The sequence below is a fragment of the Clinocottus analis genome, unplaced genomic scaffold (genome assembly GCF_023055335.1).
Source record: "Clinocottus analis isolate CAN_PGR_092001 unplaced genomic scaffold, fCliAna1.0.p SCAF_18, whole genome shotgun sequence".
Lineage (NCBI taxonomy): Eukaryota > Metazoa > Chordata > Actinopteri > Perciformes > Cottidae > Clinocottus > Clinocottus analis.
Window position 1 is genome coordinate 5,622,477 of NW_027175909.1, and position 27,059 is coordinate 5,649,535.

Consider the following 27,059-nt stretch of genomic DNA (forward strand, 5'->3'; position numbering starts at 1 on the left):
GTCAGGGGATAGTTTCTGTCTGGGGAAACATGCACAGACACTTTTGAATTATACAAAGCACTTGTTAATGAAATGAAGCATAAAAGAAGGACCATAATATTTGAATTGTTCGGCATCCAAGGCGTTTGTAACAGATGCTGCTACATGCGGCCAACTTCACTTGGCAATGTCACTCCATATTTCGCAATGCCATCATTCATATATTTCTTTCTTCTTCTTCTTTTTTGTTTTGTTTTTACAGTTACATTTATTATTCAGCATGATGCTCAGTATTCTTACTTCTCTGACATTACATGTTTTATGTTTAATTGCAATATCATGTTTTGTTTGTTTTGTTTGTTTCTTCTTTTAATTTGTCTAGTAGCTCCTCAGGTTGCATTGTCCACTGCCCCTTCTGTCCACGTTGCAAACAGCAAGCGAGGTAGGAGCTGGAATTCATACATTGCCCCTCCCCCCACCCCCAGATAAACTGATGTTTCTGACTAACTGGAAGCCCCTAACCCTTGCAGCACTAACCCAATGCTAGAGCACTGTGTATCCTTATCTCCAGCTCTGAACTGGACCGATGGCTCACACTGTGCACTGCACATTGAGGATTCATTCGTCTATGGAATCGTTTCTAAACACTATAAAAGTCCCTTTGAATCATATCTTTTTCAGCAAACATAGCGGGTGCTTGGGACAACAACTATTTTTAGGAAACGTGTTTCGAAGACTCAGGATTTTTTTTCCCCCCCCCCCGTGCGTGCATGATTTATGACCTTAGCCTTATTCTGGAAAAGAGAGATTATTTGTCTTCTGAGAGTCTGTTTGCGAGACTGGGCCATATCTAATGTGGAAGATTTGAACTCACACTCCAACCAGACTTTTTTGCTTGAGGTGAAAGGTGGAGAGGAGGAGGAGTCTTGCTGTTCCTTCATTTCCAAGTCTTGACGGGTTGTTAGCGGCCGGACAGAGAGACCTGACCTCAATACAGATCCTTAATAACCACAATCCCTTGGACGAAAGCCCCATCCGCCACCCCCCTACTCTGGATCCGCGGGCTTTCTGTCCAAGCGACTGCCAGTGAGGCTTTAAGGGTCACATCTGTCTGCGCTGTGACACGTGGTGTCAGTGGTCACTCAGCGGGGCAGACTGATCCTCACTCGGAGAGAGCCGAACTGGACTGCACCCCTCCCGTACTGCACCCCTTCAGGCCAGTGCTACCAGTGAGCATCATTGAGTGCAACATGAGGTTTTACAGTCCAGCTACGACTCCATGTATCTAATTTGGCATGACATAACACTGCATAGCAGGCGGTGACACACTCTCTACTGGTGGACCCCAGCATGTGTCAACTTTCCAAATTGACTGCTAGTTTTTTTTTTAGTGCAGGTTATGTTGCTAAGCTTTTAAATAAAACTAACCAGCAAATGTAGAATTATTTATTGGCCGACTTACTGGAAGGGTTTGTCAAATTTGGAGTTCATCACGCCTTCCATTAGAGGGTGGTGTTATGAAGCGCCATTGAAGGTGTCACCCGGTTAGCTCAAACCATATCAACCGGGACATTCAAGAGATCAATTAGACAACAATTTCAAAATTTGCCAACACAGTTCACTGAGTTGGAACTTCCATTTCATTCATGGTTTGACCTGCCTTTACACTGTGTGGTGTTCCCAATGTGACCGTGTCTCTGTTTCATCATTGCAGAGCCTTCCTTGCCTCGTGTTGTGGTGTGCTTGAAGTGATGTGACCTTTTCGAGTCCGACTAACGCCGTGCTTTTTTATGTGATGTCTTCTAATTCCGGCTGTGCCCATTGTCAGACTAATCATGAGTTACCCTCACTCTCTTCACTTTCCCAACATCTTCTCCCTCACGACACAGTCTCCATTTCTAACCTTGCATGCCATGGTGCCTCACTCAAATCCCTGCTAACCCCACCGCCGTAGCCCTCGCAGCAAAAGCAACAATGCCAACACTCCCTACCGCGTCTCTCGCTCTCTCTCTCTCTCTTTCTTTTCCTCTCTTTCTCCCCTCCCTCCCCTTCACACTCTCTTTGCAAGACTGTGAATGCTTCGGCCACTCCAACCGATGCAGCTACATCGAGCTGCTAAACACCGTCATTTGCGTGAGCTGTAAGCACAACACTAGGGGCCAGCACTGCCAGCTATGCAAGCTGGGCTACTACCGCAATACCTCTGCAGAACTGGACGATGAAAATGTGTGCATAGGTTAGTCCCCCACCTGGCCCCTTTCACTGCCACCTTGCTTTCACACAAACACTTTCCTCGCCTCACTTCTTGTCTTTGACTCGTCACCGGAGAAAGTGTCATCTTTCACCCCCCACCGCTTCATCCTCCTTACATGCTCTTGTCCCATGTGGTCTCCACATCTTCCTGTTTGCTTTGTCTGCTTTTGCACAGTGGTGAAGTTTTATATGCAGGTACACTGGTCCATCAGGTTTAGTCAGATACACACTATCAGAATGCTTGATGGTTTTCAGTCATTCCTGTCAAGCATGGTTTGAATAACTGTCGACTGATTTGGGGTTGATACAGTATCACAGTTAGCTTTGCTGCTAGCTTGTATTTATTGATGTACTATGTTACAACTGGTTTCTAGCTGCTAGCTTATTAACGTAGTGCGTTGCAATTGGTGTCTAGCTGCTAGCTCACGTTAATGCAGTGCAATACAGTTGGTTTCTAGCTGCTAGCCTACAATGATTTTGTGTGTTACAATTGGTTTGGAGACAAGCATTGATTTAAAAGAATTAAAGCATGTACACAAACTAATGGGAACACCTAAAACAGACACACGTCTGAACATAAAAAATGAAGCCAGCAGCAGTTTAGCGTCACAGACCGGAAACAAGGGGAAAAAGCTAGTCTGAGTCTAATTAACAGGTAATATAGCCTTTGATTAATCTGTACAAAACCTGAATTGTTAAAGCTGTATACTTCTTTCCGTTCCCATCATTACACTAATACTTCTCAAAATGTCCTCCTTAGTAACTATGTCGTTTGTGAGCAAGGTAGATGTCATTTTACTGTTGGGCCTCATAATATGACTGAGCTGTCTAGACAGATCTCCCCTGTGATGTCAAAGTTAAAAGGTCATTTTCATCTGGTGTTTCTGTTATTTTGTCCATGACCTTTATGCAGGGATTGAAACACTGCATCATCTGTTTTTCTTTACTTGTAAAAAAAAATATGTGAAAATTGCATTTCACCTACTTTCTCAAGCAATCGTTTGGTTCCCTATTGGATTCTTTGGCCAGCATGTAGACTGTGAGTTCTCAGTGCTCAGTGCCAGGTGCATTCGTGAGTCCTGAGGGGAGAGTCTGACAAGCAACAAGGGTTCTGCGAGAAATGTCGCGGGGAAGTCACACCGCCAGTCAGAGGTGCCACACAAGTGCATATGTCATATACATGAAATGGCCTCAAGAGTAGCAGCTGAAACCCGTCACAATGCATTAAGAGTCACCGAGGCGTTACCTTGTGCCAAACTCGCCGTCACCCTGCCCCCCACCTCCCACCTCCCCACCCCCGTTTGTCACTTGCCGTCACCTCTCTCCTCTTGCCTGACCCCCGGATGTCACTCGGGTGCAGCCACGTGCAGCCAGCACAGCCACAGAAGGTGCAATGTGATGGTCAGGGACTGTCAAAATAGGTGTCACTTTGACTGCTGAGTGCTTGAGTCGCTGTGGAAAGCTGGAAGGTCAGTTGAGCGTAGGACACCAGAGACGTGACAGGTTGTTTTTTTACAGAGAAGGTTTTTAGAGAATATTCCAAATTGAATTGAGGCTAATGGTCGTTTTCTTCGGTTAATGACGAATGGGCATTGAAGGATTGTGCCAAATTCCTTGACAATAAGTCCATCCATTTGAAAATGAGAGAATTAAAGAACATATTACAACAATGCTCATTTCAATGTGCTGTACTCTCATTCTTCTATAACCAATCTCTTTCTTGCCATCATCCATCTTGATACCTGCTCATCACATTTCCTCTCTCCTCTTTTCATATTTTTCTGTCCGTACCTGTATGAATGTCTAAGATTTTTGGAAAAGCATGTGCAGATTAGCTCTCTTTGTTCATCTTAAACCAAAGCTACTTTGCATATTTGCTCATTGCACGTTGTATAGCTATAACATTATTTCTATTATATTCACAAATATGCTGTAAGGAATACAAAGTGCTCATGCATCTAGTGTCAGTCATTCCTTTCTCACTCTGTCTCCATTACAGTTGAAATGGTAGCATTTTTTCTGTATGTCTTTAAATCTATTTTTTTTTACCAGTTAAAGATTAGCAAGCTTCTTGTTGTAATAGTTGAGCTTATAATTGAGCTCGAGGAATGAGGTCCGGCGCTGTGATAATCCTAGACGTGTGCCGGGAAGTCAAAGCACCACCCTGTTTCCAGCCTGTGTGTGTATGTGTGTGTCTTGTTTTTCCAGAGTGTAATTGTAATCCCTTTGGCTCAGTCAGTGATCGCTGTAATGGCACAGGATTTTGTATATGTAAGGAGGGCACTACAGGGCCTAAGTGTCAGCAGTGTCTACCCGGCTATTTGTGGGACGATGGCTGCAAATGTAAGTAGAACCACAACCCTCCCCACGCAGCTCACGACTGTTCTCTCCCTCCGCTCTGTCTCTCTCTGCTACCGCTCTCTGATTTCTTCTCTCCCTGTGTGATTCCTGAGCTTTGCCTGGAAGAATGTGCTGCACATGTGCAGGACTGCCCAGCTCCCTTGACAAATACAGACCTAACCCATAACATGATCTAACTCAATATGCCGACGGAACTGGACCTGCATTTCACACTCGCGGCGGCCGAGTTAGCGATGTAATATCAGCAGGTGCCCTGTATGGCTCTAATAGAGGAAAAAAGCAACGGCATGGCAGGGCGCATGCTGCTCGGTAACTCAGTTATCCAGCCGTGTCGCACACCAACAAAAAACAACAGCTGAGTCAATGTTGACTGCTTGACAGGCTGCCTGTGATCTGTTTGAGAAGCCATCACCCCTCGCCAGCTCACAACGGGACAATGTCATCCAACACTAACATTTTTCAAACGGGGAATGCAAGTCATTTTGATCTCCAGCCCATTTATTATTGTCTACCGTTTATATTTCCCCCGGTCATCTTGCAATGCATGCCCCCATGTAGTCATTTGTTCTCAAATGTCACCAATTTTTCATTTATTATTTTTCTATCACGTCAAACTTTGGTGACAAACCTACAGGAGGTAGCCATAATAAAGTGCTCGCCTCATGAGGAATGATTCGAACTCTTTGACAGAGAAAGAAAGAGACAAAAATCACCATTGCAAAAGATGTTCATGTTGCACATGTTTTGATAAATTTACTTGCAGTTTGGGCACAAATGATTTGGCTTGTTCAGAGCAATTACTTGTCTTGTAACTCGACGACAAGCTAATAATTGCTGCCAATTAGCGCTTGACCAACCATTACCCATCGCTGTGTCACTGCTGGGAGCTGTAAGTTACATCAGCGTTACAGACCTTTCCACACATGGTGGTGGCATAGATTTGCCTTCCTCCTGTAGCTCGACATTAATCTCTGTCCTGGCTAACAAAAAGCGTCCTTAATAAGGTGCCTCAACATTGTCAGGTGACGTGATTTTGAGGGATTCATTTCACGCGGCGGCCTCTATTTCTTCCCGTGGATTTAGCCAGTGTACTATTATCCTGATGAACGTCAGCAGTTGGTCTGCTTCCTGTGAAGTATTCATCCAACCACCAACGCTGAAATACTTTCTAAAGCTAACAGAGAAATGTGAACGGGACCAGTCGTACGAAAACCCCACTCAGACCCAGTAAGGCACAATAAATGCACAGCATAAACTTTGAGCAGAGATAAATAACGCCTTTATCTGTTTTGTGATGAATTATTCAAACAAACAGACAGAGATATTGAGGAAAATTGTATTTTCTAAGTATAGCAGGAAGAATATAAAGTTGAGGAACCATTTGGCCAATGGCACAAAATATGGTTTAAACAAATGGAAATAGCATTCCAGTAAAGTCTTCAACTGGCAATAGTTTTATTTTGTGAATGAATAATGAAAAAATAAAATAAGGCCTTCTACAATTTAATCAAGTTCAAAATACAATATCACAATAATCAATATAATGAATTGATGGATTGAATAATTGTTGAGCTATTGCTCTTTGATGACATTTAAATGACAGGTTGTGATGTTAGTTCCTCAAAAACAAACAGTAACAATAAAAGAATAAATCCATCATCAAAGAGGCAAAGAGACGAGAGCTTTCTGCTGCATGACGGCAGCCACAATTACCCACAATGCACTACAGGAAGCAGTAAATGCAGCTTGAAACAAACACGTTCAAACTAATACCAATACTTTTGTTTTGACCATTACTATTTAGCCTTTATTGATCCGCAGCATGTAAATGCACATGCTTTAAAGTCATGTTTCAGAAGACACAGATGTTCATGAAATCGCTTCTAATAAATTCAGTGTGAAGTGTGAAAGCAACACTTCCTACTTAAGTGAAGAGGGGAAGGCACACGCTGGTGGTTCACATGCCAACATCTTATAAATGCACACAAACTCACTACTCAGTGTGATCCGTACAGTACTGAGCTGTACAACGGCAGAAATTAAATGTTTACAAGAAAGAAGCAAAGTGAAAAGAAAACATGTCAAACAGATGGGAAGTCACCGAGCACAGAATAAATCCGGTGTTTTATTTGTCAGATTAGCTATGAAGCAGTGATTAGAACATCAAACAAACATGATTGTGTGAAGTATTTGTATGTTCAAAACTTCAAAGCCTCCAACTTTCACTCTTCCCGCAGTGAGACTAAAGAGGTTTAAGAAATACTGCAACACTTGATCATGTGCTTCATGTAGAAATCCAACTTGGGCACGTTTTTATTTACATGAAAGATGAGTGTTCTTTTGTGATTAAATTAGGACGTATTCTCTAGCGTGCCCACTGCCCTTAAACCTATTATTTCATTTCAGTCAACACATTTAAATACATTTCCCAGAATGCCTTTAGAGGACAGAAGCTGTTCCCTGTGCGATACATGCGTGGTGATAATAACCAAGTGAGTTTTTCTCGCATTGCTCCCCGGACCTCGTTTGGTTTTACTGCCACGATATGTGCAAAGCAGCAATAGTGATTATATCGGCCATGATTAATGAAATGTTTTTGATATGTACATGGAGGTAAGTCCCTCCCTCCCTTTTTAGCATGTCTCGCGCAATTAAAGCAAAAAAAAAAACACTTGAGGGAGATTGTAGTGTGGCATTTTTCTTTGCCTCTGGTGTGAACACAACATTACATTTGGCCCTGGACGAGAGTGCACCGGGTTTTACGCTCTACTCTACTGACACGGTGCGAAGATGAAAGCCCCTGACTGCATCGCATTCTTGTCCACCGAGGCCACGGTGGAGGAATGAGTATTTTTACCTCGGTTATGGATTTCTCCATGTATTGTTGTAGATGTCTTAGAAGATCAAATAAATCCCTGACTGCACTGTTGGTAACTTAAAAAGACAGTTGTCCACGGGAATTATGAAAATAACTTTGGAACAAGGTCCAAAGTGGAAAACACACAAAGCTATTTTATAGTGAATTTGGCCGCACAAAAAGTTTTTCTCATGTTTAAAGCTGGAAAGCCGGGCCATAACGCCCGCCCAAGGAGATGCTATTCCTGCATATTCCTGAATAGTTGTGAAACTTTTCCGTCTTGACCTCCCCGTGCCTCCCCGCTGCTGCAGTATTTATGTGCGTGGACGAGACTCCATCTGCATGCAGACCGAGGAACGCAATTAAAACTCAAATCTCTCGTCAAACACATCACAGTCCCAGACAGGCACACCTAGTTCACCGGTCCCCTCTCTAAATATTATCACTCATATCAAAAGCAAACGCTACAAATCTTGTCATTTACTGCCTGCGCGGGCTCTGTTTACATGCCGAGAAAATGGTTAATGTGAGAGATTGAAGAGAGATAAAAAAGGTGCAGAGCTCTCAGAAGAATTCATCCTCTCGCCCAAATGAGTTTTCAGGCTTTCAACATAATTCCTCACTCATCTTTAGAATACCCATCTTCAGTGTCTGACTACACAATGCCCCATGCTGCTGCTGTGTGTGCCCTCAGGTGCTGCTCTCTCCTCCGCACAGCGTTAGAGACCCTTTAATCTCATGGACCCCATTATACTCGACATCTTTGACAAACTTACCGCTGCGTGTTGTTTAAAAAAAAAAAAATCTATATCTCGGTTTCATTTTGGACTTCGGCGTTGCTTAATTGGCAGCAAACGAAGCACTTTGCCCGCAGGGGGTCGGCCATTACCTGAAGCTTACTTTGAAGTCAGAGGCGCGTGCCAGGCCGTGTAGAGCATCCTGCATAGTTAATATTTAAAGTAGTGGTTCACCTTGAAATGAAGATTTACTCTCAATATTGATGTTGAGACATAAAACACGCCAAGCTAGCGGAGGCTGCTTCTCTACCGACGGCCCAAAGTCAGAAGCAAATAACAGTTTTCCAACCCGGTCTCACAGCAATACGTGAAGTACCTGATGTTGCTGATACTTTCCAGAGGACAGTGAAGCCGTTTTGAATGGAGACTAAAACCTGCAGCCTGATGAGATCGTCTCTGCTGCTGAAGATGTCACACACGCTAATGTTGGCAATCATTTATTCCGAAACCAACGCAATTGAACACCAGTAGTTAAGATGTCTGATGAAAGTAGTTAGAAGCTAAAACAACACCATTCAACCAACTGGATTGGTCGAAGAACACGTCGATCACCTTCACTTACTTTTTATCAAACAAGTATCATGCCTGAAAGCTTCCCTTCAAGCTTCTGTAGACGTAGGAAACAAGTCAGGGTAGTGTTGTCTTCCCAGTATGAAATGCCTTCCTGAGAAGGCTGAACATCTAATATTTGCAAATGTCACAAAGCTGTTTTTTATCACAGGCTGCACTTTATTAAAGCTGCCATCATTTTTGCTTGTCTTAGCTTGAGCATATCCTCCAGGTCCCTCGTGCTCTGGCCCGCTGATCCTTAAAACCTTGAAAAGGTTTGCAGATACAATGCTGTGTTGCACATCATCTTGAGTGTTTTTATGATCTATTTAAAACACAGACATAATACAAAACCCTCTGAATATCTTTAGAAATACACAACATATCAGCATCTCATCATGAACGAGATTAGATGGACAGGATGAAAGGTCATTGTCTAATTAAAGGAGTCTCTCCAGTGAACTGATCGTCTCAAGGCCTCGTGGGGAAAAACATGAACGAATACGTTGTTCTTCCTCATCTTGAAGGAGACATTTTCATTTCCAAGTTTCGCTGCTCCGCCACGAGGAGAAAACCAAGAGAACACTCTCTCCGCAGGAAAGACACCGTGATTGTGCTTTTATTGACACATTACTTTATTTCCTGCTGAGTGCTCGAGTCGGTCATGAAATTGATATGTCAGTCGGGGAATAAAAGACGAAGAAAAAAAGACAACGGTCGAGTTCAGATGTCTTATTTGGATCTTGTTGTGTATGGTAATTGGGAAGCCGTGGCCTGGAGCAGAACTTACTGAGCCAAACAGCGGGCCCTCTTTCTCCTGCGAAACAGACATGGCACAAATAGGATTCTCAGAGTCAATGCTTCTTAACAAGCCTCCCATCAAAGCCCCATTTGGCGATTCCTGGGAGACAGCATGCGTCCAATCCCCCAGTATCAGGAGAGAGGCCTGATATTTGTTATTGTGATATTTATGTCCCATAGAGTTCATAGATTGCTCACCACATTGTTTTCCACTCCCATAAAGGAGTGGAACGGGCAGAAGTGGCCCCTGTGTTTATCACTGTTTATTTGTCTCTGTTGGTTTATTAGTTTGTGCGCCGCTGCTTTGTTTGCCTCCAGCTTGCCTGACAGCTTGCCTCCACTGGGAATGGAGTGGCCTCGCTGTCCCAGCTCTAAATATACACCAATTTTCACCTGACGTTGGGTTTGTCAAAAGACAGCGCTGTTTGGGGGGAAGCCTGTCAAGGCTTTGAGGAATTCTCTCTGCAGCAACGCCGCTGATGGGACGAGAGGCTTTCATCAGCCGGGTTATGAAGGAAATGGAGACGGAAAGGGAACGTACTCACACCACAGAATGATGACGTTTACGTTACAGAAGATGATCACTCTTCTTTGCCATACTGTTTGATTGCACGTGCTATTATGAGGAGGATGTTTGTCTTCATGAGGTGGTAACAGGTTATTATATTCTTGAAGGGGAATTTAAAATAAAGAACTTATGCTAGAACACTTTGTCTAAATGCTTGATGTAATTACACCATTTTTTAAATTATAGTGATTGCATGTTTTTTTGTTTTTTTTTATTTGAAAATCCTTGTCTTGTTTGGTGCTACCACAGAGGGCCAAAGGTAGACATTTTCAAATTCTACACAGTGGTTTAACGTGTGTGTTTTTACTCAAATATTTAGACAAACATTACTAACCTGATAAAATAATATGTTGACTGAAGTCATTTTGATGCATGCACTGCAGAGTTTGCCTTGAAGAATAATATACATTGTATATCAGGGTTTTTATTTATGGCTAATTCAGTATATTGCATAATATAATGTTAAAGCAATTGTTGCATTTTGGGAAATCAGCGTATTTGCTTTCATCTCACATCTACTGTTCTGTTGATATGAAGCTGGAGGCAGCAGCCGATTAGTGTATGAATGGTCAATTTGCATTTTTTAAAAAGGAGATAATTTGCCCATATGTGACTTTTCATATGTGACTCCATTTTTAAAAAGGAGATAATTTGCCCATATGTGACTTTTGATAAGGATAAGTTACCAAGCCACCAGTAGAGATTTCAGGAAGTTACTGAAAAAAATTGGGAAAAAAACTAATTAAACAGAGAAATGTTTTTTTTTCCACTTCAGATTCTGTATTTAATAACAAAAAGAGTTATTAACTCAGCTAACTGGCTGCTGTCTCCAGCTCCTTATTGACTGTACAGACATACGAGTTTGTATTGATCTGCTCATCAAACTCGCAGAAAGAAATGTAATAAGCCCGTTTCCCAAAATGTTTAACTCTTCCTCTCGAATTTCAGCAAAATCCAATCTGGAATCAAATGCGGTAACACTTTACTTGAAGAAAACCTTTTGAGAGTTTTTAATTTGTTCGAATCAGAGCGTGAGAGAATACCTAAATTCCCCCGGAGGGATCATTTTTATCTCATGACATGAAATTGATTTGATCGTGACGTGTGTCGGACGCAGCGCGCTGCACTTCAAGTAAAGGGTCACCGGAAAAAGTGTGTCGAATGTTTGATTGTCACTCCTCTCTCCTGTCTTTGCAATAGCCCGGGTTTGTGACAACGAGCTCCTGCGCTGCCAAAATGGCGGGGCGTGCGTCAACAACGTCCGCTGCAGCTGTCCCCCAGACTACACGGGTCTGCTGTGTGAGAACCCCCGCTGCGAGTCGGAGCTGGGCGGCTGCCGGGGGCCCGACTCGGGCCAGGCCCGCCTGACGCCTCCGCCGCCGCCGAGGCTGCTGCTGCTGCTGCTGCTGGGCTGGGCTCTGCTGAGAGAGGCCTCCTGCTGGCCCGCGCCGCTCTGAGAGGGACCCGGTGGGAGGGATGAAGTCCCCGCCGCCTCCACTTGAACCTCCCCCTCCCCGCCTCCTCCCCCCTTTCAGATAATCGACAACCATTAAACGAGAACAACCAGGAGCTTTCTGGACTGGACTGTTCTGAGCTTCTCCGCCGCCAGACTCAATGGACACTCGCGCTGACGATAAAAGGGAATGTGCCAGACGAATGAGTGCAAAGACTTTATTTAATTTCAAAGAATATATAGAAATGAAGAGGAAAAAAAAAAAAATGACATATACTTCTAAAAATGCCAGATGTTATAAAAGAAAAAAAGAAAAAAAAAGGAAAAAAAGAAGAAAAGAGCGTTTGCATAATAAGAGTAAAACGTGCAAAGAACAATGAGACCCCCCCCCCTCCCTCCTGCCTCTCCTCCTCTAAGCCATACCAGGTACTTGAGCTCCCTCCAGCTTGAGAAGGGATGACTGAAGATGACGGACTCGTTCACGCCCCCTCTTATTGCCACGGCAACAACAGCGGCGACCAATCGGCTCTGGGACGAGGCGGGCAGCGGCCGGCGAGCCCCGCGGGACGCTTCTTGCGAGTGAATGTTGGCTGGACTGACGCTGAGGAAAGCTCAAAGAAGACGTCCGCGCTCAAACGGCTGACCGGCTGGCCCCCTGAAACACGGCCGCGACGCTTCAACGACGACAACAACAACAACAACAACAACAAGGACAACAAAAAGAGGAGGAAACGCGCGAAGCATTCTTTGCTGTCAGTGCATTGTGGATAGAAGGAAATCCTTCCGGACTGCCACTTTGTGAAAGAAAAAAATAAACCTTGCCCACGTTGATCCCTCTCTAGCTTTCTGTCTTCCCCTCCGAGCTCTCTCTCATCCTCCCTCCTGTTCATCCTCTCCCCCCCGCCGCCGCCATGCTGCCACAGACCTGTGCTTTCGTGAACGTTACTCTGTAAAGCCCTTGTTGGTTGAAAGATTCTTTTGTCCGATGTTAGTGATGCACATGTGTAAGAAGCCCCTCGCCCTCCCGTCCCCTCCTGCAAAAAGATACTCCAATAAAGCGTCTGATTCTTTTTCTATCTTAGAGCCGCCACGCTCCCTGCGGTTACGGTCCGAGGATAGTTTCCACCCGAGCAGACGAGAAGCGCATAGAAAACCATCGGTGTATTTGCAAGTTCTTTTCTCGACAGAGCAAACAAAAAATAAATAAATAAAAGAGTCATGTAGTCCTTTTGTATCTTTGCCGAACTGTGATTGAAAAAAAGGCAACCTTTAATGTATCTATTTAAAAACATCCAACTGCAGAAGCAATTGTTTATGGGTTTTCTTTTGATTTCCATTTCTTTCATTCACTTATTTTTATTTGTTAATATTACTTTTAGTTGTGCAGTTGATTTTCCTTTGTATTGGCAACGTGCTGGCATCAAAGAATATCAGTTTACATATACGGTATTAATAAAGTGTAATAAAATCCCACCAAAGGACATTATAAATGTTTTTGTTCTTGCTTTAACACTTGAGAATTTAAGTGAATAAAAGTTCAAAAATTGAACTGTGTTGATCATTTATTGATGGCAGGTGATAATTTAGATGTTTCTGAACTGAGATGTGAATTTTAGACTTTTTGTCTTGATTGTGTTTCTGATTCTTTCATTTTGAGCATCTGTCATACAAATCACATTCTTCCCATTTCTTTCCTTCCACAAAGATAAAATCATGATGTCATTTGCTACCAACTGAAGTAAAACTAAAGAAAGCATGTTAGTAAAATTCGACTTTACAGAATTTAGTTCAGTCAAAGTGTTTTAAGTCAACAGGGAAACTTTGTCACATGTTTTAAATTGAAGCAGCTTAAAATACTCATCGTCTCGTTTACTTTTCCTTCATCTTACAGCGGCACAGCAGACTGAGGCTCCATTAACATTTTACTCAAATGAGTCAAGAATCTCCGGCTGTCTTTGAAGGCTTCCTGTTATATTTTCTGCAGCGTGTTGTGGTGTTGAGAGTCGTGTCCGTGCAGCGGAGGGTCAGTGTGGATCAGCTCTTCTTCTCTGTAATCCTGCATTATTTCAACCAACGGCAGCTCACACAACCTCAAGTTTACGACTTTTATAAATCCAAAAAAAAAAACACTCCAGGTACTTAGAGAGCCTTTCCATACTGTATTGTTATCAAATTCACATCTGCACATTTAATATGTGACAAACACTTGAGAAGCGCTGACACGTTGGATAAGCTAACATGCGATCTGTGCAACACAACACGGCCACGCTGACAAAACAACGGCATGCGAGTCTGTGCACCAGCGCTGGTGGTATTTCCGTGCTATTTATCTCGAATTCAATCTGGTAAAGATTTGTTTCAGTGGCCTGCATTGTCGGAGGCACTGAATTAAATATTTACAACTATCGATGTCTTCTGGAGAGCCTGTGTTCAAAGTTTATATAGTGGCTCTTGTCAGACACTCGACAGTTCATCCATAACTTGAAATATTCAAGCCGCAGCTTCGGCTAAACAGACTCCACCTTTTTGTTTTTTCTTTAAGTTTGACTTATAGGAAATTAAAAGGAACTTAGGACGGTATATTATGTTAAAAGCTAATATGCTTTTAATAGGAAAGTATTAATTACCAGATAATGTAAGCACATGTGTACGCCACAGACCAGTCTGCTGACTTCTCAGCACACTACGATGCTTTTTATTCCTGACAATGACCTCATAGAGTATACATGTTCAGCCGATGGCCTAACAGTCCATTCAGAGTGTTACAGACCACATTTATTTGGCATTGTTGGGGCTCCTTGATTTGCAATTAGCACAGCCTAGATTATTATGTGATGAATTAAAGTGAAGCAGATTTGCCAGATCATTCAGTCGGTGAACTTATAGTTTAAGAATGATGACGACAGTACGGGAACATTAAATACTAAAGAAGGATGTTGGATGTACGGGATGATATTTAGGTGAGCAGTAGAGCATATATCTTCCCTAAGTAGGTAACAAATCTCCACGGGGGAAGATGCCCCCTGACCCTCCAGGTTTGAGCTGAATTAGACCAACTTTTGAGTTTCCATATCTTTGCTTCTGATCCGGAGCTGCCAAATCCCCAAAACAAATTAAATTCAAAACTTCATCTTCAGAAAAATCTTCAGTCAGCACCTTTACTGCAATGAACATGAGATTTATTAGACTGGGTTTTGCTGGGATTTCAATGCAGAAGTCATTTTGAAGGATTGTTTTTCCTCTTCAATATTTTCTGCTTGCCGCGTAAAGGCAGAAAATCTCAGCATTGAATACAACACATGCGATATAAATGATACCAATTCATTGTTTCAGGCAGATTTTACCGACGCGACATTGTAAAACTCTTAATGACGACTGATGAATAACGCAAACTAAAGCAAAACCCAATGTCTTCCACCGCTGTCCGACTCCAGGGACGCCCTGATACATTCAGTCAAAGTCACTTGTTTGTCAAGGTCCCCTGCAGTGGCCCTAATTTTAACCATGTGTTCGGCCCAGGTGTCAATGCACCATGCTGCGTGGAGAATTAAAATAGAGTTCATGTCGTTTGGGGAGGGGACTTTCTCCCAGATATCTCACCTCCAGCAGCTGCTGGCTGACCCAACCATGAAGCATCACCGAAATACCTCAGAGCAAACCCTGCACTGCCTCTGGATTATCTCCCCCTGTAATGGGCTTTGTGGAAAGGATATCTTTTTATTTTTTTATTTTTTTCATTCCTGCCTTGTGGCAAAAACAGTGAGGCGCTTATCTGGTGGGAATCAAAGCCTCAAAGGCATTTCAGTTACACAGACGATGAATGTTTCTTTGGTTCTGTGCTGTAATTAGCTTGGATTCTCCTGAAATGCAATAAGCGTACGTGTCACTCACAAGCCACCGTAGCTCAAGGGGACAATGCTTTTTGGCAGATGTGTGCAGATAAAAAGGTGACGGTCAAATCCAGGATCACAACTCAAAGCGTGTGGAGGACGTCGCTTGTCTTTAAAAGCGCAGACCTCCACAGAAAATGAAACCAGCGTTACACTTTGAGGTGGACTGTGTCGTTTTGCATTTGCATTGAACGAAGACGCTAAACCATTTTCTCATCTATTTCAGAGAGTTATGAATAGTAACCCTAGTGCCTCAATCATGCGGTGTCGTTTCAGGCTTTTCCCGTTTGTTAGAGAGTCAAATTGCCGTCTGACGCATCCTTGTTCCTCAAGCAGACTTCGGGGATACTCGTCATGCATTGTTCTATTTTGGAGTCATACTTCAGCTGTTGCATATTATGCCAAAAGCATCACAGAGGACATAAAAAAAAAACACAGAAAGACTTTTTGAAATTGTTTAAAAATGATAGAAAATAACAACCTGGGTACACTTCATGCAGGAGCAGCCTTTGTGCTAAGCTAAGCTAACCTCGGCTGGGAGATTTAGCGAGAGTTGCTATGAACCTGGAGAGATGAGGGGGGGCTTTCAGGCTGTCACTATAAACAACACCTTTTATTGTGATATATATAGTTAATCTATGAATATTGATTATAGCCACTTCATGGACACAGACCAGGGGGAGGAGCCAGACGTACACATTCAGGGATCAGGCCGAGCCAAAAGAGGGTAAGTAGACATCTTTCACTCCTGCATTTATGACAGCTACATGTACTACTGTTCAAGACATTTGATGCGAGAATACAGTCACAATTTGACTCCCCTGGACTTCACTCTGGGATATTGTTCAACAGACAATGGCTCCATGTGTGGTCCCTTTCCCCAAATGAAGAAGAAAAAAAAGTCACGGCGTTCATATCCACATTTATCGTGTGACGCGTCATGATTTGAGTCGACAGTAATTCATGCTTCGTGTGAAACGTGTGGGCGTCAAAGGATGCGTACGCATCATTCATACCGCCTTTTTTTTTCATTTTTTTGATGTACCCTTGCTCGCGAACGTCCGTTCACTTTGCACGTCTCGACAATTTGATGACACTCTGCCATAATCATGGAATATAAATCACCCTAATTTGAGAAATAAAGTGACAGCGCACACGGCTCACATGCTAAACATCCCATGCCAGCGCGTCTTCGTTTCGCCGCACATGAGCGGTCACGTTTCAGAGGGCAAGCAAAAAACGAGCGCCAGCAGACGGGCTCTCCGTCGGGTTGAAAGGTATTGACCTCGCCCCAGCACTCTGATTCCTGCTACGGTTGTGATGTGTTTGTTTGTGTGATGATCAATGCATTTATTGAACCGCGCACAGCACTTATTGATCAGCGTTTCTTTTTCCTACAGTGGGCGCTGAGTGGTTTCTCCACACTGAAACGAGACATACAGTATGTGCATTAACGGATACTCAAGCTGCTACTGCAAGGAGCCGGCACAGAGCTTGACGGAAATTGTTGGACTTTTCTTTAGAAATGGTGCTTTTGAAAAGGGAAAAAGTATATATTTTATTTATCCCCCCCCCCCGCCCCCCCGCCCTCTCCCCTCCGTCTGGCCCACTTCTTTCCTCTCTAAACATCACACTGGCATTAGCAGGGTAATCTCAATGTTTGGCAAACTAATGAATACTTTCAAGGCTCCATTTTTCAAAAGGTACAGATTCCTTTGGAGACCAGGACGTTCAAGAGTTTCCTCGGAGATGTTACCCGGGTAATACGTCTCCCTGCTGGTGATTAAGTATGTCACGTCTGGGATCCTTACCTGGCTGGAGCACGTTTGTGTTTTTTCATGGGGGAAATGTCACAGTCAGCTCCTGTAGCGTTTGGCCTTTATTCCGATAAAAAAAAAAAGGAAACACTCAGAGTAGGATCTGGATGTTTTTAGTAAGTTAGGTTTGACATGTATTCCAAAATAAATAAAAAATGTTTCAGTATAAAGCAATCTATTCAACAACGCCACAAAACGACGAGCTCAAAAAAAGAGTTTTTTGTTTGTGTTGCAGTGTGCAATCAGTATTGTGACCCTTACTGGAACATTTGTATTTCTATTGTTAGACACGTGTTCGCTCTGTATGCAGGGCCACGGCTGTTAGAGACTTCTTCATCATCACCTCAAGATTCACATTATATCATCACGGTGTGTTTACGCGGCCCTGGGCTCCATCACATCGGCAGAGTGAGACAACACATGGGAGACAAAGTGATTGAGAAGTGAGACTGAGAGGGTGACATCTCTATGAAGTGGAAATATTGTGCCACGGAACGAAGTTAAGCAATTGGGACTCAAGCAGTTCCCCCTTCAGTACTTTACCATACTTGACACTCGTGATGATTTTCCAGCTGTGAGCAGGGAATGTTTGCGATGTGAAAGCGAGTGAAACTCCACCGTGGCTCAACGCGGTAGATGGATGTCAAACACGGCTCTCATGCCAGCGAGAGGCAGGAGCGACACCAGCCCTCTCCATCAGATGCGTACGGGAGGTTTGATGTGACAGTTTAGCGACAAAGACAACCTTTTCCTGGGCCGTGGAACGATACACCTGAGTCTGAGAACCACAGACAAATGTAACTCTTTATTTAATGAGTGGGATTAATATAAGAGGGACAAATAATCATGTCTAAAGATTACGATACTGGCTGAAATGCTATCGCGGCGTGTACAAAGAGGAAGGGACAACAAACCACGAACGAGTTAAATGAAGAAATCAATGAAGACTGCGGCGTTTGATATCACGTGAAATGATAAAAACTACGTATGGAAACATAAAAGGTATGACTGACACGCGCTCCATCAGGGACGGCATTTTAATTTGTCATTCAAACAACAAGTCCAGGCGCTTTTTTCCACTTTCCCCTGAGTGGTTTTCACAAGCCAAAGCTGGAAGTCTCACATGTCTGAAACTGTTTTTTTTTTTTTTTTTGCGCATCAGGTGCATTGCCATAGGCATGGCACTTAATCAATTCTATTTCTGACGACACAGCTGTCTCTGGGTCTTATTAGTGCAACACAACAGGGAACATTGATAGAACGGACCTTTAAAAGACGACATGAGAGCCAATACCTGCTGCAGCGACCGATGGCTGTCAGAGCCAATTCGCCCTCGGGGGACGATAATGTGACGGAGACGACCGTCAGTAACGTCTTTGATTCAATGCATTTAGCTGGTCAACAACCACTCGGATAGAAGAGTGTTACGCTTGCTTTATAGGGATTAACGCCATCAGAACATCAAATAAATACATTAAAAAAAAACAGTATATTTTGGGCTCGTGAGCTTTGTGACTGTGTGTTTGACCCTCGGTTTGTTCAGTCCGTCTGTCTATCGGACATGTTGACACTGCGGTTGCACTCTGCGTTTGACACAGCACACACACACACACACACTCAGTGGAAAACCGCCAGTGTGTACTCAGGTTGATACTACACACATCGCAGTGACACAGAAAACAAACACTCTGTTTGTCCAAATGGCAGCACTTCCGTTATTCTGTCATTTGTATTATTTTGGACTTGTGTGACGTGAGCCGGTGGGTCAACATACCATCATATAGCGTCCCTGAACACAACACCCTGCAGAGTTCCCGCTTCACTGTGAAACACGTATACAAAGGTCGGTCTGAAAGGACTTCTGGGTGTTTTATTTTATTTTACCGTATGGCCCAAAACCCTCAATGCAGCGTGGCACAGTATCAAGACACAAGTAACACAAGGAATGATGGCTGAAATTAAGAGATTTTGCATGATTTAAATGTTTCTTTTGCAAACACGGTGAGAGGCTGATTACGTTCAGTAGCATATACAAATATGAGAGATACTTCTAGACTACAACATGAGCTTCCCCGGTTTAAATCTCGCACTGTTAAACAACACAAAACCGCCGTCTTTAATCATGAAATATAATTTTAAACAACTGTCACATGTCTGCTTGAAAACTTGGCAGATTAGATCTCACAGCCTGATCACACAAATGGTGCTGTCATATCAGGATTACTCGTCAAAACAACAAATACTTACATGTCCAGTTTTCCATCCGTTATGCCAGCTGAATAATCCTTCCAGTTCTTTTGTTTCATGAGAGAAAAAAAAATAAGAATATACTTGACAGATCGTGATATGATTCATTTGAAGTTGCTTTTCACTTTAAAGAGAAGGAGATGGAGGTTAGAGATTTAGCATCGCTGTGGCATTGTTCACCTTCAAAGCAGGCAGGCTAATCTTTGATGTTCCTGCAGGTACACCATGTAGTGGGAGACGGGAGGGAAAGGGTGACGGTCTGAGGGAGAGGAGGACGCCTTACGCTGCCTGCTAACTACAAATGAGGGCCAAGATGGTCATCTGTGCCATCATTAGCCGACATTCCTGTACCTTGCCTTTTATTGGGCGAACAAAAGAGCATCTCTGTGTGCTGTGAATACAGTTTCCTCCACGGCCAGCATCCCTGCGGCGTTAATAAGGACGGGGTAATCAGCTGTATGGCGGTCCAGCCCGACTGACGGGAATTTCTCAGCACAGGCTCTGGCGGAGGATCAAGCAAAAGGGGTTCATTGGATGGTAAAGAGACAAATATGGCTAGAAGGCCTTCGGTCTGGCAACTTGACCACTGGGCAACCTCCAGGGTTTGGGTAGCACAATGTGTTGGGTTGGCAGCGCCGCGGCAACAACCAGGGAAAGTAATCGAAAGCCTCCCTCTTTGCTTCTCATTTACTGGAATGAAAGTACCCTTGAGCAAACCACATCCGGCCTGCGTCAGCCAGTCTGGTCATGTAGAGGACAATGCTGGAAAAGATGTATGAGTGGAATGGTTCAATGCATGAAGATGAACAATGTTGAAACGTTTCTAAGAAGAAGCCTGTCTTCGAGACACAGTGCTGGAGGTGTTGACACCGGAGTGACATTTTTTTTTATTTTTAACTTTGAAGCCCATAGTGAAAAGAGATAATGAGAGGACAAGTGTTTTTTTTTTTTGTTTCCTGAAACTCTTGCCCAACCAGCTGAGTCCCCCCTCTGTCGGGTTTGTGCTGATGAGCGAATGCAGTCGGTAACCTAGATTGTTGCCGAGGAAGACCTTCATTAAGTTGTCTCTGAGCAGAAAAAAAGCCTTTTTTTTTGCTTTCGCGTATCCCCAAGGACAAAAATACAGGTGTGTGAGTGAAATAATTATGCATGCCATGTTTGCTCTAAAGTCTTCTGCACATATTTTAGTTTTGCTGCAACTTCAGTGACAAAGATATAAATATATCGTATATGAATGTGATCACTTCCTGCTTTTAAAGCAGAGTCAAAACGTGCTGTACTAGCTCCGTTCTGGCCACATGAGTAACCATTAAACTGGTTCTGTCGTGTTGGTGGAAAACTGTAGCTGAATGCAACAGCTGACTTTCAACAGGCACGTGTTCGACGTTAGTGATAGAGAGAGAAACAATTCTGGATGGGTTTTACATTGAAAAGAGACTTTTCCTTCATAGGACAAGACTCACATGTCTCAGGAACGACCAGACCAAAGAACAAGGTCATAGCTCCAGGATTTATATCTTGTTTCAGGATCCCCCCATAATACCTGTTTTTGGTTTTATGAGAAGTTCTATAAGCTAAAATAAAGAAACTGTACTTCAATTTGCCTTGTATTGTTGTATTTTGATATATTTTGATGAGAAAGGTACATTATATCGGTGAAATACACCCGACATCAGTGATAATGTGACTTTTTACTGTCAGTCTTCTAGGGTTAAACTGTTATTGGAGAACAAAGCTCAAAGGGATGTAGGAAGGGCCCATCGACACTTTTTAAACACTGTCACACTACATGTCCATTTTGGCACAGTGGAAAAACAGCACAAGAGCAGTACAGCACAACAACAGTGTGATGGCAGAAAGCAAAGCCGGCATGAAGTCGCCAGCCTCGCCTCCGGGCATTTTGGTCATGCAGGAGTTAAAGCAGCTGTAAACAGAGTTTGTCTTCATGGACAGAACCACACAGCGATGCATCTCACTGACTCAAAGGGAAACAGTTAGCTGTCTCCATGCCATCCAGCATCCCCACCAGGTGAAATGTGTCCAAAACTTTAAAAAACTAATGACATTCCCATCTGCCTCAGCTGTCGCATGCCAGCACACTAAAACATGAACACAGACATTGTTATACAGTGGAATCACCTTATAATGACGAGTCTGTGGGTCAAGTCCTTTTCATTTACATTTGTTGTGTTCGTTTCTCAAGCAGATTAACATTTAATAGAGAATGTATGTCTTACATTAATATAAAGTAATACAATTGACAGCTTCGCTATCTGCTGATTTATTATTTATTTATTATTGACTGTTTCAAAATAGACACAACACAATCCATATGTTGTTAAGCATAACCTATTTATATAAAAGAAAATGAACAATGTAAACGGACTACTATATTAGAATCAGAGAATTTAACTATGATTTTTACAGCAATAACAAACGTGTCTCTACTATATCCGGGCTTGTCCCCGGGGCCTCCTCTGAGCACCACACGTCTCTCCGGGAAGGCAGAAAGCTGCTGATGACCATCCTGCGGACACTGTGCTGCACCCATTTCAAGCTTAAGCAACGTCTTGCAAAAGAGGGACATAGAGTGTGTCCATTACCGAACACTTCACGAAGTACACTGCAATACGTTGCACGGACATCTGTAGTGCTGATCAGCGCCGTATCAAAGTGAACACTTATGTTAACCACTTGGCTCTGCGCGCGAAACCCGCAAAACTAAATAAAATGAAAAGCTGGCGAAAGGGCTCCTCCTCTTCCGCTACGTAGCCAAGATGGCGCCCGTTTAGGGAGAGTAGTGTTTGCGGTGCGCCATCCGGGTACTTTCATTACACTGAATTCTGCTGGTTTTGTCCGTGTGGCGTCCTACGCACTAAAAGTCAGTGCTGGAAGTGCTCGAGTGTCCAGTAGTAGACACACTTAAAGACTGAATAACCGCTGTGCACCTTTTGGAATTGCTGCCTACTTATGTTGCATGCAATTTGCCCACTTCAAGACATCTGCCGGGGCTGTGATGGGTGAGACACGACACAACAGAGCCCTAGCTTAGCTTCAGCGCCCGGGGACATTTGAGGGTGCTAATCCAGTTGGTCCCAAGCTTTTCATCCACATAAGCTGTTGATCACTGTATACATGGTCACTACAAGCAGTTTGCTTTGTATGTGCTACATGTTAGCATTGTCATTGTGAGCTTAGCATTTAGCTGGTAAGGCAGCCTCAGCGAGCTACGAGCTAGCATGCCGCAAGATTCCCAAAAGGAAACCACTCAATTTATAAAATTGTACAAAATCGCATATGCTTGCATGAAAACTGATGTGTTTGTATCAGTGCAAAGCAAACTGGGGTTCACGGCCCCTTTGAGGGTCTCAAGAGCAGCCGGGAGGAGCCGTATGAAGAAGTATGTTTGACCTGAAGAAAGGAAAGGGAAGAAACACCACGTGGCCCAGACAGATCCTGAGGAGGAGCAGCAGGAACAAGTCAGACCCGACACAACGCATCGACTGAAACTCCAGCTCACAACAACATACCACTACAGTGCTGCCAGCAGCTCCAAGCCAATATGTGCATTGCTATCCTGATAATGAAACTATAATACTTGCCGTCTAAAGAAAAAAAAATGGTTCAATTAATTTTCAATAACCTTGACCACCGACAGCAATAGATGTTTATGATAAAAACACATTCATCCTCTGGGAACTGCAGAATAGAAAAAAAACAACAACAATGACCGCTTAGCACCGAGGATTATAAAAAATACATATATATCTCACATTACCACTTGAAAGAATTGAAGCCGGTGAGAAGTCGCCGGCGCATTTGCATATGACCTTGTGGAGTGTTGTGGTGTAGGACAGAAAGGTGCTTCTGTGTGCACGCATCTAATCAGACGGCTTGATTAAACCCGTGCAGACCCCCGTAGCAGAAGGGGCTCGCAGCTCGCGTGTGCGAGCGTACACTCATTTAAGAATCACTTATCATGGTAAATGAGTGTCAGTCGAGGTCTGAGATACACGGCACAGGTATCTGTCACAGTGTCTTCTCGTTAATCCTTCCACCTTACGTTTCCACAAAGCTCTGTCTGTGTCCTGGTGGGCATTTGTGTCCAACATGACGAGTGTTTTCTTTATTATTAAGGTGTCAAAAAATAATTGTGTTATTTTTTTCCGACTTCCCATGAAGTAAAAATAATGTTTTTCTTCTTTTTTTTCATTGGAAAAGTAATACATTTCTCAAATGTTTGGACTCCATCGTCGAATATGTGTTTATGATGATGTTAGGACTTAGCTAATGGGGTGAAAAAGAGTGTTTCCATTTCACTGCCACTAATGCGTCAGATCAGCCCCCCCCCAGTGTATACAATATCAGCTAATTAACTTCTCTTCCTGGCCTCACTCGGGGCTCCCACTCCCTGTCATTTTTGCCATCACCACCACCACCAGTGCTCCTCGCACCCCACCTCTGTCTCGGTTCTCTCACTCTCTGTCTTCCTGTTTCGTTCGCATTTTCCATCTTTGGTAATTTGGCCCAAGTTCATCTTGTCACCTAACGGTTTCCTCTGCAAAGTGAAAAATGACATTTTGGGTCAGGGACTTCAAGGATGGTCAAGTTAATGAATGGCCACCAGATGGCCCTTATTAGGCTAATGTGTTCCCCCTCTCCGCAGCCCCAGCTCTCGCCTGGGGACTTAACTCGCTGGCAGCCAGTGTGTGTGTGTGTGTGTGTGTGTGTGTGTGTGTGTGTGTGTGTTTTGTCCATGTTTGTGTGTGTGCCCATGTGATGTGTAGAAAGGAGGGCTTAACATCCTCAGTGTGTATTTGTCTTTTGTTGAGATAAATCGGGTTAACCTGAGAGGATAGAAGGACGCCGCGACTCAGCCGCTCTGCGTTTTGATGGGGGCAACTGTCCACTGCTGTCCCGGTCGCTGCAGCACCCAGCTGACCCGCGGCCCTCCCCGTCTGACAGCCTGACACCAGCCGCCACCGCTGCACTCAACTCTGAAGTTTACATGCAAAAAATAAAAAATAAAATAGGATTCAAAGAAGGAGCAGCGCGGCTTTCTCCCCCTCCAATCTGACAGCACGTTAATTGCCTCATTTATAATCCCTGCTCATCAAAATGAATAATTGTTGTGATGCATACATCTACCACAAAGACCTTTTGTTAAACTCCAGAATTATGCTAAACATGGTAATTAATTGAGTTTAATTTATTAGATCGTCATCGGCGTATGCTGCCACTGGGCCTCAGTGTTTCCGTAGGTGGATGTTGTCGCTGAAGATGAGAACAGGGCAGCCAAAGATGTTTCCAATGAGGCCAGCCATGAGCTGCTCATCATGAGGCCTCATCATCTTCTCTTACCAGCTGGTGGGACTCTGTATCATGTAAAAAGCCTCTCATACAAGTCACACCTTGTTTTGTGAGCTGAATTGAATCAGTTACACCCCAAAAAAAACCCAACGTCTTCTGGTAGAAATGATTTGTCTCTATATGCTGATCACAAACTTGAATTTAAGCACAAGCTCATGTTGCTTATGCACACCTATATCATAATATACCCCCGGTATATTATGATATGATATGATATATAAACCCCCGGTACCGGCAATAATTACGGGGAACGTGAGGTCCTTGTCTAATAAGACCGATGAGCTCGGCGCGCTGGTGAGGACTGAGAGGATCTTCCGTGAGTGCAGCCTCTTGTGTTTTACGGAGACATGGCTGCACACGGATTTTCCGGACCATAGCGCGTCTGTGCCCGGCTTCAGGATGGTTCGAGCGGACAGAGACGCTGCACGGAGCGGTAAGAAGAGAGGGGGCGGGATTGCAGTGTACGTGAATGAGAGGTGGTGCAATCCCGACCATGTGTGTGTGAAGGAGCGTTTCTGCAGCCCGAACATTGAACTGTTGGCCTTGGGAATGCGGCCATACTATCTGCCGAGGGAGTTCACGTCCGCCATTATTGTTGCCGTCTATGTGCCGCCATCAGCTGACGCCGGAGAAGCAGAGAACACCATCCAGTCCACTGTATCTGGACTGCTGAATCATCAGCCTGGTGCCTTCCTGACTATTACTGGTGACTTTAATCACACCACCCTGGGCAAAGTTCTGCCAACTTTTCAACAATATGTAGACTGCCCCACAAGGAACAATAAAACTCTGGACTTGCTGTATGCAAATACTAAGGATGCATACAGCGCCACTGCCCTTCCCCCCCTTGGCAGGTCTGATCATGACCTGGTCCTGCTGACTCCTAAGTATGTTCCTCTGGTGAAGAGGCTGCCTGTGACCACCAGGACTGTGTGGAGGTGGTCTCCGGAGGCTGATGACGCCCTCCAGGACTGCTTCGAGTTAACGGACTGGGCTGTGCTATGTGGACCACATGGGGAGGACATCAACAGCATGACAGACTGTGTCACAGAATACATTAAATTCTGTGAACACACCATCATCCCATCCCGAACTGTGCGCTGCTTTCCCAACAACAAGCCCTGGATCACCAAGGACCTGAAGGCTCTTCTTAACAAGAAGAAAGCTGCTTTCAGGTCTGGAGACAGGGATGAGCTCAGGAGAGTCCAGCGCGACCTGCAGGTGAAGCTCAGGGAGGGCAAGGACTCCTACAGGAGGAAGCTGGAGGCCAAACTCCAGAATAACAACACGAGGGAGGTGTGGACTGGGATGAAGCAAATCACCGGCTTCAAAGTTGGAGGGAGACAGCCAGGAGGCTCCCTGGAGAGGGCCAACGAGCTGAACTGTTTCTTCAATAGGTTTAGTTCACAGCCCGTCTCCGTCTCCCCCATCCAACACCCCCCCCAAACACCACCCTCTATGCCCCCCCTGCTGAGCTGCACAATCACTGAGCCCTCAACATCAATGGGCTCTTCCACCCTTCCACCTCCCCTCCCCCCTCTCTCTGTGACGACTGACCAGGTGAGAAGACAGCTGAGGAAACTCAAACAGGGCAAGGCGGAAGGTCCTGATGGCATCACCCCCAGGGTCCTAAAGACCTGCGCCACCCAGCTGTCTGGTGTCCTGCAGCACCTCTTCAACCTGAGCCTGAGGCAGGAGGAAGTCCCGGTGCTGTGGAAGACGTCGTGCCTGGTCCCTGTCCCAAAGAAGTCGTTGCCATCTGGCCTCAAGGACTACCGACCAGTTGCCCTCACTTCCCACGTGATGAAGGTGCTGGAGAGACTGGTCTTGGCCCACCTCAGGCCGCAGGTGAAATCGTCGCTGGACCCTCTGCAATTTGCTTACCAGCCTCATGTGGGAGTGGATGACGCCATCATCTACCTGCTGCAACGAGCTCAGTCGCACCTGGATGGAACCGGTGTCTCTGTGAGAGTCACTTTCTTTGACTTCTCCAGTGCATTTAACACCATTCAACCATTGCTACTGAGTGAGAAGCTGCGGGGGGTGGGGGTAGACTCGTCCACCATCTCCTGATCACTGACTACCTCACAGGCAGACCACAGTTTGTCAGAATGGGC

General features: G+C 44.3%; 1 protein-coding gene across 5 annotated transcripts in view; it reads left to right on the forward strand.

The window, feature by feature from the left end:
- The window catches only part of ntng1a (netrin g1a), a 94,147-nt gene extending 81,017 nt beyond the window's left edge, over positions 1-13,130 (forward strand). For 2 of the 5 annotated variants that reach the window (XM_068581491.1, XM_068581490.1), the window contains exons 6-8: positions 2,048-2,215; positions 4,441-4,575; positions 11,366-13,130. In XM_068581491.1, the coding sequence (XP_068437592.1) occupies positions 2,048-2,215; positions 4,441-4,575; positions 11,366-11,622 (560 nt within the window). In that variant the 3' untranslated portion in view covers positions 11,623-13,130. The remainder of the gene's footprint in view (positions 1-2,047; positions 2,216-4,440; positions 4,576-11,365) is intronic. The other 3 variants (XM_068581493.1, XM_068581494.1, XM_068581492.1) reach the window with 2 other exon arrangements.
- The last annotated feature ends 13,929 nt before the right edge of the window (positions 13,131-27,059 follow it).